We start from the raw sequence: 12,665 nt of genomic DNA, 5'->3' as shown, positions 1-12,665 counted from the left end.
ATCCTATAGTAAGTTTCAACAGTGAGCAACACCACTTCTAATTCTATAGTAAGCTTCAACAGTGAGCATCGCCTCTTCTAATTCTATAGTAAGCTTCAACAGTGAGCATCACCTCTTCTAATTCTATAGTAAGTTTCAACAGTGAGCAACACCACTTCTAATCCTATAGTAAGTTTCAACAGTGAGCAACACCACTTCTAATTCTAAAGTAAGCTTCAACAGTGAGCAACACCACTTCTAATTCTATAGTAAGCTTCAACAGTGAGCATCACCTCTTCTAATTCTATAGTAAGTTTCAACAGTGAGCAACACCACTTCTAATTCTATAGTAAGCTTCAACAGTGAGCAACACCACTTCTAATTCTATAGTAAGTTTCAACAGTGAGCAACACCACTTCTAATTCTATAGTAAGTTTCAACAGTGAGCAACACCACTTCTAATTCTATAGTAAGCTTCAACAGTGAGCAACACCACTTCTAATTCTATAGTAAGCTTCAACGGTGAGCAACACCACTTCTAATTCTATAGTAAGCTTCAACGGTGAGCAACACCAGTTCTAATTCTATAGTAAGCTTCAACGGTGAGCATCGCCACTTCTAATTCTATAGTAAGTTTCAACAGTGAGCAACACCACTTCTAATTCTATAGTAAGTTTCAACAGTGAGCAACACCACTTCTAATTCTATAGTAAGCTTCAACGGTGAGCAACACCACTTCTAATTCTATAGTAAGCTTCAACGGTGAGCATCGCCACTTCTAATTCTATAGTAAGCTTCAACGGTGAGCATCGCCACTTCTAATTCTATAGTAAGCTTCAACAGTGAGCAACACCACTTCTAATTCTATAGTAAGTTTCAACAGTGAGCAACACCACTTCTAATTCTATAGTCAGCTTCAACAGTGAGCATCACCTCTTCTAATTCTATAGTAAGTTTCAACAGTGAGCAACACCACTTCTAATTCTATAGTAAGCTTCAACAGTGAGCAACACCACTTCTTATTCTATAGTAAGTTTCAACAGTGAGCAACACCACTTCTAATTCTAAAGTAAGCTTCAACGGTGAGCAACACCACTTCTAATTCTATAGTAAGCTTCAACGGTGAGCATCGCCACTTTTAATTCTATAGTAAGCTTCAACAGTGAGCAACACCACTTCTAATTCTATAGTAAGCTTCAACGGTGAGCACCACCACCACTTCTAATTCTAAATTAAGCTTCAACAGTGAGCAACACCACTTCTAATTCTATAGTAAGCTTCAACAGTGAGCAACACCACTTCTAATTCTACAGTAAGCTTCAACAGTGAGCACCACCACTTCTAATTCTATAGTAAGCTTCAACAGTGAGCAACACCACTTCTAATTCTATAGTAAGCTTCAACAGTGAGCAACACCACTTCTAATTCTATAGTAAGCTTCAACAGTGAGCAACACCACTTCTAATTCTATAGTAAGCTTCAACAGTGAGCAACACCACTTCTAATTCTATAGTAAGTTTCAACAGTGAGAAACACCACTTCTAATTCTATAATAAGCTTCAACAGTGAGCAACACCACTTCTAATTCTATAGTAAGCTTCAACAGTGAGCAACACCACTTCTAATTCTATAGTAAGCTTCAACAGTGAGCAACACAACTTCTAATTCTATAGTAAGTTTCAACAGTGAGAAACACCACTTCTAATTCTATAATAAGCTTCAACAGTGAGCAACACCACTTCTAATTCTATAGTAAGCTTCAACAGTGAGCAACACCACTTCTAATTCTATAGTAAGCTTCAACAGTGAGCAACACCACTTCTAATTCTATAGTAAGTTTCAACAGTGAGAAACACCACTTCTAATTCTATAATAAGCTTCAACAGTGAGCAACACCACTTCTAATTCTATAGTAAGCTTCAACAGTGAGCAACACCACTTCTAATTCTAAAGTAAGCTTCAACAGTGAGCAACACCACTTCTAATTCTATAGTAAGCTTCAACAGTGAGCAACACCACTTCTAATTCTATAGTAAGCTTCAACAGTGAGCAACACCACTTCTAATTCTATAGTAAGTTTCAACAGTGAGCAACACCACTTCTTATTCTATAGTAAGCTTCAACAGTGAGCAACACCACTTCTAATTCAATAGTAAGCTTCAACAGTGAGCAACACCACTTCTAATTCTATAGTAAGCTTCAACAGTGAGCAACACCACTTCTAATTCTATAGTAAGCTTCAACAGTGAGCAACACCACTTCTAATTCTATAGTTAGTTTCAACAGTGAGAAACACCACTTCTAATTCTATAGTAAGCTTCAACAGTGAGCAACACCACTTCTAATTCTATAGTAAGTTTCAACAGTGAGCAACACCACTTCTTATTCTATAGTAAGCTTCAACAGTGAGCAACACCACTTCTAATTCTATAGTAAGCTTTAATAGTGAGCATCACCTCTTCTAATCCTATAGTAAGTTTCAACAGTGAGCAACACCACTTCTAATTCTATAGTAAGCTTCAACAGTTAGCAACACCACTTCTAATTCTATAGTAAGCTTCAACAGTGAGCAACACCACTTCTAATTCTATAGTAAGCTTCAACAGTGAGCATCACCACTTCTAATTCTATAGTAAGTTTTAAAATGACTGAACAAAATGTAAATGAATTTAAACTAGAAAACCAACAGACTGATTTATAATAAAACAATACATGAAAAACAAATATGGAAACAGTAACCAATTGCAAAGACCACTACTGATTCTCAGACAGGCACACATAAAATGTGGCTGGGTTAAACATGTTTGCGAGCTGCTACAGACTAATTGCCCTTTTATTTTACCTTTTTTATTATATTTGCCTATTACCCTGAAAACTTTGCTAGATAAAAGAAACTTTAAATTGCAAAAATGATCAGCAAGACAAATAAGATATACAACTACGCCCCCTCAGCTCGAAATCACAATTCAACTCCTTGATATAGCTATTGTAATTTTTGTCGACCTGTGACTCAGTATGACGAGTTATTACCGTTTAATAACGATCTTTTTTGCATTTTGCCTCAAATGATAAAAATTATAATATAGATAAATACACTTATAAATCACTTTAATTATCCGAAAGGCAAGATCTACTAACATGTCAAATTTTGCGGATAGTTTTAGACTGTCATTCTTTATAAGAGTAATTGCCCTTAAATGATGATTTGTTCACCCTCTTTTGTGTTTGAACAAAAAATAAAGAAGACCGTAAGAAACTAAACAGACTAAATGATCATAAATACAAAATGAAAAAAGCAGATTTTTTTGTTATAAATTCTTTTCTCGTCTTCATTGTTGGAGAGAGTCCTTTGTTGAATACCAGTATGCACATATGGACCAAGGTGAGCGACACAGGCTCTTTATAGCCTCTAGTCTTTCTTTAAGTCATGGTGTTCATCTACGATTTTTATTGCTGGCGTGTTATCTCCTTTTTTTGCCGCCTTTTTCAAATTTTGATACTAACGGTTCCTTCCCTACGTTTGATTCCTTTAATAACCTTTGAACATAAGTATAAAGAGTTTGAAAAAATCAAATTAAAAATAAGGCCAAATTAAGCATGGCAAAAATTTTAATTATAAGAACTGAATACAAGGGTTTAATTTTTTCACATTGGATTTATCAGAAAAATACGCTTACTCTCGTAGCTCTAAACATTGCTGATCTTTACAGCATGTTTTTTGCAGCATGCATAATATTGTCCAAATTATTACTGTGTATCACAATAAGACTGGGCTTCTACTTAATATGAGAAAACAATTGTTGAACTTCCCCTTGTTGACATGAGTCAGTCATATCTTCCTTTAGCCTTTGCAGTCCGATAAGGTTAATGTTTCCACAGTTCCTCGACTGTTTGACATAAAGCCCTTTTAAAGTCAATTGTTTAACGCAATATTAAAGGTAGGTGTTGGCATTTTAATACATTTCATACTTGAAAATAGAATGAGTTGGATAGGCCAGTCTACTCAATCAGTATAAATAGATAAGAAATAAGAGTCATAAATTAGAAAGAGAACAGTGCATGACTGACAAAAAGTAATGAGTTAGTAGGAGATCAGACTGATACCAACACTGAACATAGACATGGCCAATTTATGGCTTGGGTTCAGACTATAACAGAATTATGTTCACCCACATGAAGTTATTAGACGCATACAGAATAATAGCTCTATTAATAGACTGAGAGTTAAAAAAAATTGTCGTCATTCAATTTTATTGTAAAATCAATTTTTATTCAAAAACTGTTGCATGCATTTGACAGTTTGAAGTTGAGTTTCGTAAAAGCAAACTCTAGCATGTAAAAGAACAAGGAGTGGTAAGGGCTTTATTCTTACTATTTGTGTGTATGGAATTGTAACTTTTGATTAATTATGTTTGATTTAAAGCAGGGGTAATACACCATTACAACCACATAGAATTCAACACATGACATCACACGTGAAAAATTACTTAGATTTTAGTTTAAACATATTTATTTATAGTGGATTGGGAAACAAGTTTTGCAACTTATATTAATCCCTTTCCACTTTGAGGGTGCGAGTGCTGCCTCTTAGCGGCATTAGCCTGCTCTTTTTCGAAATCTACAAGGATGTCTTTAACGTGCAAGAACTATGACTCTCTCTTAACACGGGTCAGCCAGTTATCGTCCCCTTCCGACGGACTATCATCGTTTCCTCGAGACCATACTCGCAAATGGTGTCAATGGAGAGCCGAAAATTCAGTTCCTGAAATTTTCATCCCAGACGGGAATCGAACCAGAAACCTTTGTGTTAGTAGTCCGATGCACTAACCACTACACCACGGCTCTCTTTAAAACTAAAGCTCCGATGCCGGGAATCGAACCCGGGCCGTCTGGGTGAAAACCTTAGATTTTAGACTAAGATCATTCTCAGAGAGCTTATGAACCAGCAAATATATAGCACATGCACCAACTTATTTATAATTGACCATAATTCTTTTATGAACAATGAATTTCACACTCACACGTATGCAAATATTGTCATTTTGTCATTGTAAGGAAAATGAAATCATGCTCGCCTTCGGCCGTGAATATTCAAAATATTTCACAGATCTTTCGGTTTAAAAGTTGAACATTCTCAGTTGTGTTTCCGCAAAAGTCATTTGATTTTGTATCATTTCAATTTTAAGCTACGCGGAACCGACTGTCTTTCTTTAGAATTGTCATTTTTAGCCTTATTGATATTTGAATGAAAGCAGCAGATTACTAAGAGAGAAAGAATACAAAAGTCCCTGCTTTAATCTCAGGAAAATGTGTGAATATTAGGTAGACATAGATTGATGAGACTTGTATAACATCTTTAAACTCCTGTCCCAAAAAGCAAAATTATAAAACTAAGGGTTGTACTTCAAAAAAAAAAATTCTTAAAAAAATATAAAGTTCAACTCCTAAACTTATTTGCTTTCTAAATTTTGCCGTAAAAAGTTCGACAAGATTAAACACTTCTTTTACCAATAGTCACAGGTACATCGAATCTAATTGAGCATAACATACTAATAGAAATAAAATTTAATTAAATGCAATATGAATGTTTTGGCTATATTGGAATTTAACAATTTGTGTAGGTATATACTGTTTAAAAGATACAAGGTTGTTGTTTTACTTTGCAAATTAAATCAATCTGTAGGACTGTATTGTTAGTCACTAGTCAGTAGTTGAAATGAAATAGAAATAAATCCAAGTTGGTTTTATTAACACAGCATTTTGTTTCATAATACCTAGAGTAAAATAACATTCAAGACTAAAAATAAGGAATACCAAATTTAAGTAACGACTGTCAACATATCATGATATAAGACCAACTATATTTTCTTTCGATTAAAGAAATAACCCATGCAGAAGTGAATAAGCGTTTTACTTATCAAAATCAAATCTGAACTTTGTGGCGTATTGATTTGTGTTAGTGTATTCGAGTTTAATTGGAATATCTGGCCATTCAAAATCGTTGTCAGTACATCGAATAATGACGATAGCATGCTGTCAACATAATCGGAACAAAAACGACTATGAAGAAACTCAATAAAAGGCAAAGAAAAGAATCCAGCCATTTTATTAATAATGTAACACGTTAACTATTTGCGATGAATACGATGATTAAATACTTAGCTATATCGTTGAGTACAGTGATTGTCTTATAGACAATGCATACAACAGACTGTAACATAGATCTCTTGGAATCATCCTTAGTAGATAATGCTGGTCAATAACCTTCCCATTTTGGTATTTATGTGATATGATTGCTTTCAAATAATGTATCAAATAGAAAATCATGATGTTTTTAAAAAAAAGCACACGCAATGATTTTCTATGATTTGAGAAAAAGTAAGTTATGCTTGAAATGTGTCCCCAAAGTAACGACATGGGGTATATGTTTTTTAATTATTATATTAAGTTTAATATGGATAGAGTTTAATACGAATAAAACGGGTCTCTGGACGATAATTTGAAATTTGAAACAAGACTGAAAATGTTCATTTTCTCTGTTTAATTGATAATTCAACCCTCGCTTTCTATACTCTGATGATTAAAAATCAACGTTCCGAATGTATCAGTTAAACAGGAATATTTAAGTGAAATGAAAAACAACAAACCATGAGTGTGCTTTTTAGTTTAAAATATTAAATTCGATGAATAAAGTTAGTCGAAAAAAATACCAGAAACTAATTTGTGATATTATTCATTTGTTCTTTTGTTTGATGTAGCTTGATCTGTTATCTCTGGGGTTTGGACAAACTATGGACAAACTAATTTTTCAAACTATTATTTTCTATTTTTTGTTAATATTTGATAACTTTTTTTAATTACAAATGTAACGTACACTTTAAATTACTGCCTCGGTACTTAACAAGTATGCGTCATTTGCATATATATGTCATTTATTCTCTCTTCGCTTCAAAACACAATTGCATCACATAAAAACTACAAAAAAATGAGTTCTGCCCGACTACTCTTGAATTTGTATCGAAATTGTTTAATTATTGAAACGCATTTGACCTGATTGACGATTGGTGTTACAATTTACATTCAGCTTCACTTATTTCAACTTGTTTTAATTTTTACGGAACTGAAATAGTAACATTCAATATTCTTTAATCTTAATCCATTCCGGTTAATACACCAAATTATGACAGACATAAAAAGCAATTGATAACAGATCAATGATATAATTATCTTCTGATTGGTTAAAAAGGGAGACTTGCCGTTATCAATTTTTTTTCGTTATTTATTGTGCTTTTTGACTGGCCAATGTTTCGTAACTTTCGATCGGCTTTTCTTCTTTAATTAAAAACCATCAAAATCAACTAAATATTACAGCGGTGTTTATTCAAGATAAAAGAGCTGTCGAGTGATGGTTAATCTATAACTAAATTAATTTATCCTATCAACAAATGCATTGGAAATATCAGTCAAAGACATCTTAACTTTTGACCTGTTGACCACAGAAAGGTGCGTGAACGTCACATGTCGAAATTAGCAAAAACCTGGAATTAAATAAATGATGTCAACTGAGCATGAGATAAATGTCAAGTGTATAAGATTTGGAATTAGCTTGTTAATGCCTTAAATTGTGTTGCCCGATGACTCCTTTACCCAGTCACCGTATTTCGGACATATTTTGGTACACTGTGAGGTCGTAATGTGAATTTCATTTATAATAATTTTACCAGTTTAGGATTAGTTTATTAAAGGCATAATGTAAATAAAGTTATGAGCACATTTAGAAAAGAAGCTTAAAGCCTTTTATAGATTAAAATCACAGAAAAAGTATGAAAAATCCAGAGGACGAAGAAGGCGAGCCTATTGATGTAGGGGATAATACTGGGTGTGGCGATAGTACTACAAGTACGGCCACTAATTCTAGTGGCATCGGAAGTGGCATGTCTATAAAAAGTTCTGAGGATAACTTATCAGTGAGTTCTGGTGGCACAGTTCAGTCGACAGTGCGGATACTACATCTTTGTCAGAGGGGGGAATGGGCAATGGCAGAACAGCTGTTACGGACAACCGAGAGAGGGCATCCCGATCTTAGTCAACCGGACGAGGTGAGACCTATACATATTCTTCAGTAAAACCATTCTTAAATATAAAGAACATATTGCATGTTCCACCAAATTGGCCCACAAAGAACACAATATTAAACATTAAAAAATAAAGATAGAATTAAAATAATCTTGTCCGTTAGTTTCTCTTACTAGTATTATAGATCGGATGAACATGATACGTAACTGAACAAATGAATAAAACACAGAATTATTTCGGTTATATAATGCGTTCACATTTGTTCATCTTGTGATATGGGTAGTTTAGTTGAATTGTAAAAATGAAAAAAGAGATTAAAAGGAACTCACAAAAATTTTAAAAATACATTCACTCATGTATCGAAAAATAGAGGTTTTAAGTCCCGTTTTTATAACCCAACATTTGTTATCTTCTAAAAAAAATCTCTTTATATGTACAGGGCTTGATAACTTCATATTGTTCGACTTGTCTTTTTCTCTTAACATTTTCTGAATACATTATGAAGATTTTTTACCCGGATCCAAGGTAAATAAATATATAAGTTGTTTTGAACGATAGAAAAAGACAAAAGAAACTTTGTTTCGTGATAATTTTAATACCTTTTTTTCAAATTTCAATTTTGATGAATAAAATATGACGTACTATAAATGAGACCTGATAGCATTATTGCCTATATGAGATATTTCTTTCAGTTACCCTTGGGATGTTAATATACGTTGTAGTTATCTATTATTCTGTATGAAACGAGGACACTATAATTATGATTAGCAACATTAGATCAATGAAACCAAGTTCATCCAAACCGTGTTCACGCGTTGAAACAGGTTATAGTACAAAATTTAATTTCAGAAATATGTATGCCTGTATGATGAAGTTATCGAACAACAAATATAAACACTTGCATTTTTGTCCATCTGATGAGTTAAGCCTTTTTCAACTGATTTTTATAGTTCGTTCTTATGTTGTACTGTTATACCACTGTCCCAGGTTAGGGGGAGGGTTGGGATCCCGCTAACATGTTTAAACCCACCACATTATTTATGTATGTGCCTGTCCCAAGTCAGGAGCCTGTAATTCAGTGGTTGTCGTTTGTTTATGTGTTACATATTTGTTTTTTGTTCATTTTTTCACATAAATAAGGCCGTTAGTTTTCTCGTTTGAATTGTTTTACATTGTCTTATCGGGGTCTTTTATAGCTGACTATGCGGTATGGACTTTGCTCATTGTTGAAGGCCGTACGGTGACCGATAGTTGTTAATGTCTGTGTCATTTTGGTCTTTTGTGGATAGTTGTCTCATTGGCAATCATACCACTTCTTCTTTTTTTATATATAAACATACATCTTAATGAAGCAGGTGCGAATGAGACAAAAGTATGGTTTAGTATGCACCAATTTAAATAACATTCAAAATATTATAGTTTTGGTTTATCAATGAAAATACCATTTCATATAATGTATATCACTAGCTCGGCATCATGTTCGTCTTTATAACAAACAGTCGTTATTTGACGAAGTAGGGATCAAGTACAATAAAGATCAAATGATTCCGTCTTTCTCTTTTACTAAGTATAAACATAAAATTGCTAATTGTATATCTATACTGCAACAACCTTGTTAAGTCGTCCAACAAATATATATTCGGCACACTTTTTTCATGAACTTCTATATAATTTATACTCAGTCTATTTGATCAGAAGGTAGACAGTGAATATATGCGCTTTTCGGATGTCTTAAATGAGTTCTGCTTCTAATTTGACAAAACTTAAAATATATGACTTGGAGAGTGGGGTGATTTTCTTATTTTTTGTGGGGTCTTAACACGATAACGCGTCTAGAACTTCTGGGCATTTCTTTTTTTACGATAGATTTAACCGTTTATGAAATTTTTGTATTCAAAACAGCCAAAAAAAAGAAAAAACACCATTTTCTGCCTTCCATAGCAGATGAATTCTCCTGCTCTATTATTAGTCAGTTGATGAGTTGATTATTATTCTTCCTATTTTTCATGTTTTGAACTTATCGTTATTTTACAATTGTTCTGTTTGTATGATAATCAGACTGATTGTGTTTAGATTTTTTCTGTTTTTTTTTTTTTTTTAGTTTCCTGTTCGTGCAATACAGTTCCTTTCGTTTTTCCATTTTGATACTTTTCTTCTGCATCATGTACATCACGATATGTAGCCGCATACTTTTCTTCTGCATCATGTACATCACGATATGTAGCCGCATACTTCCCTTTTCCTTCAATGAATTAGTTATAAAAAAATATTCGTATTTACTTTTAATCAAACATTTTCCGGTATACACTGAAAATCAGTTGACATTCTTTGACAGTTAGGTATGAATCCCTTTTCCTTTATTGATTTTGGTCTTTGTGATCAGATATCTTCTCATCTCAGATTGAGAAGCTTACTATTCAAACGATTTTTTAAAAAAAAATTCTTTCCTTATTGTAAAACAAAGATTATGTTATCGTTTCACTTGAACTATGTTGTCATAAAGGAACTTCATCGGTTAAATTACATGCATTTGGGATCTAAAGTTCTACAATGCTGCAATATGTAAATAGGGAAATGTGGTACGATTGCCAATGATTATGAGAAAACTCTAAATTCATTTACAAAACTTAAAGATATTATATATAGATATAGGCCTATGTTCCGTCATATCTGATGAAATCCACATTTTTTTTTCGGATGAGAGAGCTGATTTACTACAACAAATGGAATCAGGGCTACTATATTTTGAATATAATAAAGTAAAAAAAAATTCTGATGCAAATTAAAGATAAGGTTTCACTATTCTGTTATGTCCTATTTCAGCTACACATTTCTCTATCTGTATATCACAATGATTGGATCATACACCCATCCATAAATTATTACCTAACTACAAAAGTTTGATGGTCACCATCATAAATTTTTACGTGTAGTAATGTATGTTCCTTTTCCGATTTTGAGAAATACCGAATGTTTGACATGCGCAATGTGACTGATGTTGCTTGTCGTTCCTTAGGACCTGATATCGCTCCTGTTTACATAAGATCACATAGTAGTTCTCATTGTAGAAATCGTTAGTTTTTGTGTTGGTTGTTCGAATGTCTGTACACCTGTCTTGTTGCTTTTATATCCCGTGTTCTTGAATTGTCGTCTGACTAAATACCTATTTTCTGTTACCCGTTAAATATTTTCTATCTGCTTAAATCCACCTGTCAAAGTTGACCTTACATGAGGGGGGCAAGGGGTTTAACTGTTATGCTTTTATGGGGCAATTTAATTCTTTGTTATCTGTTATTTTGAAAATATATTTGCTGTTAGCTGTTATTGTCTTATTCTTTGTTAGCTGTTATTGGGCTTTTAGTTTTTTTGTTATCTGTTATTGTGATATTTTATTTGCTGTTAACTGTTATTGAAAATTGGAATGTTAGCATTTTTTTGACAGTCAATTTTCGGTATAAATTGAAGATCATTGGCCATTGGGGTCTACCACTACTAATATGTTTGTCCCGTATTCAGAGAAGGATTCCATTAACATATACCCATCACAGAAATTAAAGTTTTTGTGTTGGTTGTTCGAATGTCTGTACACCTGTCTTTTTTTTGCTTTTATATCCCGTGTTCTTGAATTGTCGTCTGACTAAATACCTATTTTCTGTTACCCGTTAAATATTTTCTATCTGCTTAAATCCACCTGTCAAAATTTAATTCTTTGTTATCTGTTATTTTGAAAATATATTTGCTGTTAGCTGTTATTGTCTTATTCTTTGTTAGCTGTTATTGGGCTTTTAGTTTTTTTGTTATCTGTTATTGTGATATTTTATTTGCTGTTAACTGTTATTGAAAATTGGAATGTTAGCATTTTTTTGACAGTCAATTTTCGGTATAAATTGAAGATCATTGGCCATTGGGGTCTACCACTACTAATATGTTTGTCCCGTATTCAGAGAAGGATTCCATTAACATATACCCATCACAGAAATTAAAGTTTTTGTGTTGGTTGTTCGAATGTCTGTACACCTGTCTTTTTTTTGCTTTTATATCCCGTGTTCTTGAATTGTCGTCTGACTAAATACCTATTTTCTGTTACCCGTTAAATATTTTCTATCTGCTTAAATCCACCTGTCAAAATTTAATTCTTTGTTATCTGTTATTTTGAAAATATATTTGCTGTTAGCTGTTATTGTCTTATTCTTTGTTAGCTGTTATTGGGCTTTTAGTTTTTTTGTTATCTGTTATTGTGATATTTTATTTGCTGTTAACTGTTATTGAAAATTGGAATGTTAGCATTTTTTTGACAGTCAATTTTCGGTATAAATTGAAGATCATTGGCCATTGGGGTCTACCACTACTAATATGTTTGTCCCGTATTCAGAGAAGGATTCCATTAACATATACCCATCACAGAAGTGAGGTCCAGGACAATTCAAGTATATCTTATGATTATCCTTTGTAATAAATTCCATTTTTTTTATGAATGTGTATTTAGAATTATCTTAATTTTTTGTATGAGAATAATGTTCCTTGTTTTCCGTACGAACATATTAAATTAAAACAATTCTTAATATGACAAAAAGGAAAACATATGGCCAGGAATATCTGACAAGGATCTC

General features: G+C 33.0%; 2 protein-coding genes across 4 annotated transcripts in view; one reads left to right on the top strand and one right to left on the bottom strand.

Annotated features, from left to right (window-relative positions):
* LOC139517322 (uncharacterized) overlaps positions 1–12,665 on the bottom strand; it is a 204,817-nt gene that overhangs the window by 104,103 nt on the left and 88,049 nt on the right. The window lies entirely within an intron of this gene.
* LOC139517268 (serine/threonine-protein phosphatase 6 regulatory ankyrin repeat subunit B-like) overlaps positions 7,715–12,665 on the top strand; it is a 71,273-nt gene continuing 66,322 nt past the window's right edge. For 2 of the 3 annotated variants that reach the window (XM_071308157.1, XM_071308165.1), the window contains exon 1: positions 7,715–8,078. In XM_071308157.1, coding sequence (XP_071164258.1) covers positions 7,803–8,078 — 276 coding nt within the window. In that variant the 5' untranslated portion in view covers positions 7,715–7,802. Of the gene's footprint in view, positions 8,079–11,065; positions 11,129–12,665 lie in introns of those variants that run through there. The other variant, XM_071308182.1, reaches the window with a different exon arrangement.

This window comes from Mytilus edulis, chromosome 1 (assembly GCF_963676685.1).
Source record: "Mytilus edulis chromosome 1, xbMytEdul2.2, whole genome shotgun sequence".
Classification (NCBI taxonomy): Eukaryota; Metazoa; Mollusca; class Bivalvia; order Mytilida; family Mytilidae; genus Mytilus; species Mytilus edulis.
This window is presented reverse-complemented; position numbering and strand designations above follow the sequence as displayed.